The sequence below is a fragment of the Chiloscyllium plagiosum genome, unplaced genomic scaffold, assembly GCF_037043375.1.
Source record: "Chiloscyllium plagiosum isolate Xiang-an unplaced genomic scaffold, Cpla_swu_hap1 HiC_scaffold_38, whole genome shotgun sequence".
In the NCBI taxonomy this organism is placed as follows: domain Eukaryota; kingdom Metazoa; phylum Chordata; class Chondrichthyes; order Orectolobiformes; family Hemiscylliidae; genus Chiloscyllium; species Chiloscyllium plagiosum.
The window spans coordinates 31,701,483-31,703,100 of NW_028270176.1; the positions used below are offsets into that span (position 1 = coordinate 31,701,483).

At 44.3% G+C, this 1,618-nt stretch overlaps 1 protein-coding gene across 1 annotated transcript; it reads left to right on the forward strand.

The window, feature by feature from the left end:
- The first annotated feature begins 302 nt into the window (after positions 1-302).
- On the forward strand, positions 303-1,196 carry LOC148139395 (putative G protein-coupled receptor 139). The gene has a single exon (XM_087980924.1). It carries the CDS (start codon positions 303-305, stop codon positions 1,194-1,196), a length of 894 nt encoding a protein of 297 aa, XP_087837050.1.
- The last annotated feature ends 422 nt before the right edge of the window (positions 1,197-1,618 follow it).

A 1,618-nucleotide genomic window follows, 5' to 3' on the forward strand; every position in this document is an offset into this window, starting at 1 on the left:
AAGCCACATGTTGGTGAACCTCAAGGGTTTTTAAGACAGTCAGCAGTTGTTACATGCCAGCCATTAGAATCTTCCTTCCAAACAGTAGCAATTTCAGAATTCACTGTTTTTAATGATGGGATTTGAATCAAACATTTAAAAAAACATCATTAGCCATGTATGTTGTGTTGCTACTCTGGTGAGGTTACTACTATGCCACCAAAATTGTCACGGACATGAATGTTCACTCTGTCAATCATTGATCATGATCCACAATATCTACAATCTTCTTAATTTATCTTGCAGCTGATTTGGTGACAATCATGATTCTCCTCCGGGGAAAGTGCGGCATCACCAAAGGTGCTTCCCTCTACTTAATCTCCATGGCAACAGCCGATCTACTGGTCATTTTGTTTGGTATTATACTCAACGCACTTGCTTCCACATATTTCTCACTCTCATTCCTGTTCCAGCCAGCCGTGTGCAGTGTTAATGCTGTGTTGGCCTATGCTGCTATCGACTGCTCTGTCTGGTTGACCATCACTTTCACCTTTGACCGCTTTGTGGTCATTTGTTGCCACAATCTGAAAGCCAGATATTGCTCTGCCAGAACAGCAGCAGCCGTGGTAAGCACTGTTTGCCTGGTGAACATTTTCAGGAACATCCCGTTTTACTTTAAGTACCAACCACATGACACATTGGATGGTGTGCCCTGGGGATGCAATACCAGACCAGAGTTCTTCACCTTGCCAGGATGGGTGGCATTTTTCTGGTTCCACCAGTTGCTGAACCCATTGATCCCCTACCTCCTCATCCTGCTGTTCAATGCTCTGACTGTCAGGCACATTGTCTTGGCAAATCGGGCACGCAGGGGTCTCCGAGCTCCCAGTAACAGGGACCAGAGAGGAGATGCAGAGATGGTCAACAGGAGGAAATCCATCATCCTGCTGTTTGTTGTCTCGGGCAGTTTTATATTGTTGTGGATGCCCAAGGTCAGTGTTTTCTTACTGATGAAGATTACCAACAACCATTTTTACCCCAGTTATGACCATCCTGTTACGATCGCTGACATATCTGGGACAATGCTCTTCTACCTGAGCTCCTGTGCAAACACTGCCCTTTATGCCCTGACCCAGAGTAAATTCAGAGAGGAGCTGAAGAGGGCTCTGAAATACCCCTTCACTCTCATCCGTGAATCACTCCCTGCATTTCAGTAACAAACACAGGTGGATCTGCAGATTCCCAGTGATACATATCCCTCCGTGGACATTTCCTGGTCTCAAAGCATTTAATCTTCCTTGAATGTAGCTCTCATGTATTGAGTTTAGGGTGGGAATATTTCTCTCATTACTGAATGCAACATTGTCCAATTCTGGAAGCATTTCCAAACTCTGTTGCTCATGAATGTTCCCTATTAGAGTTTCTGAGCGCTGGTGAATATAAAAATATTCAACCCTCCCTTACACACACACAAACCCATCAGTCCGCTGCTAAACTCTGAAATAGCTAATACAAAACCTGATTCAAATATCAAAGACATGGCACCACATAGCCTTACATCCCTCTATGTGTGGTGCTGTTGGCATTTCTGATAAGTCTGACCCACTCTGCATGAATTAGGAGCAATAGATTTGTACAA

Excerpts from the sequence above, each read along its gene's own strand:
- LOC148139395 (XM_087980924.1), top strand. The coding sequence starts at position 303 with ATGATTCTCCTCCGGGGAAAGTGCGGCATCACCAAAGGTGCTTCCCTC.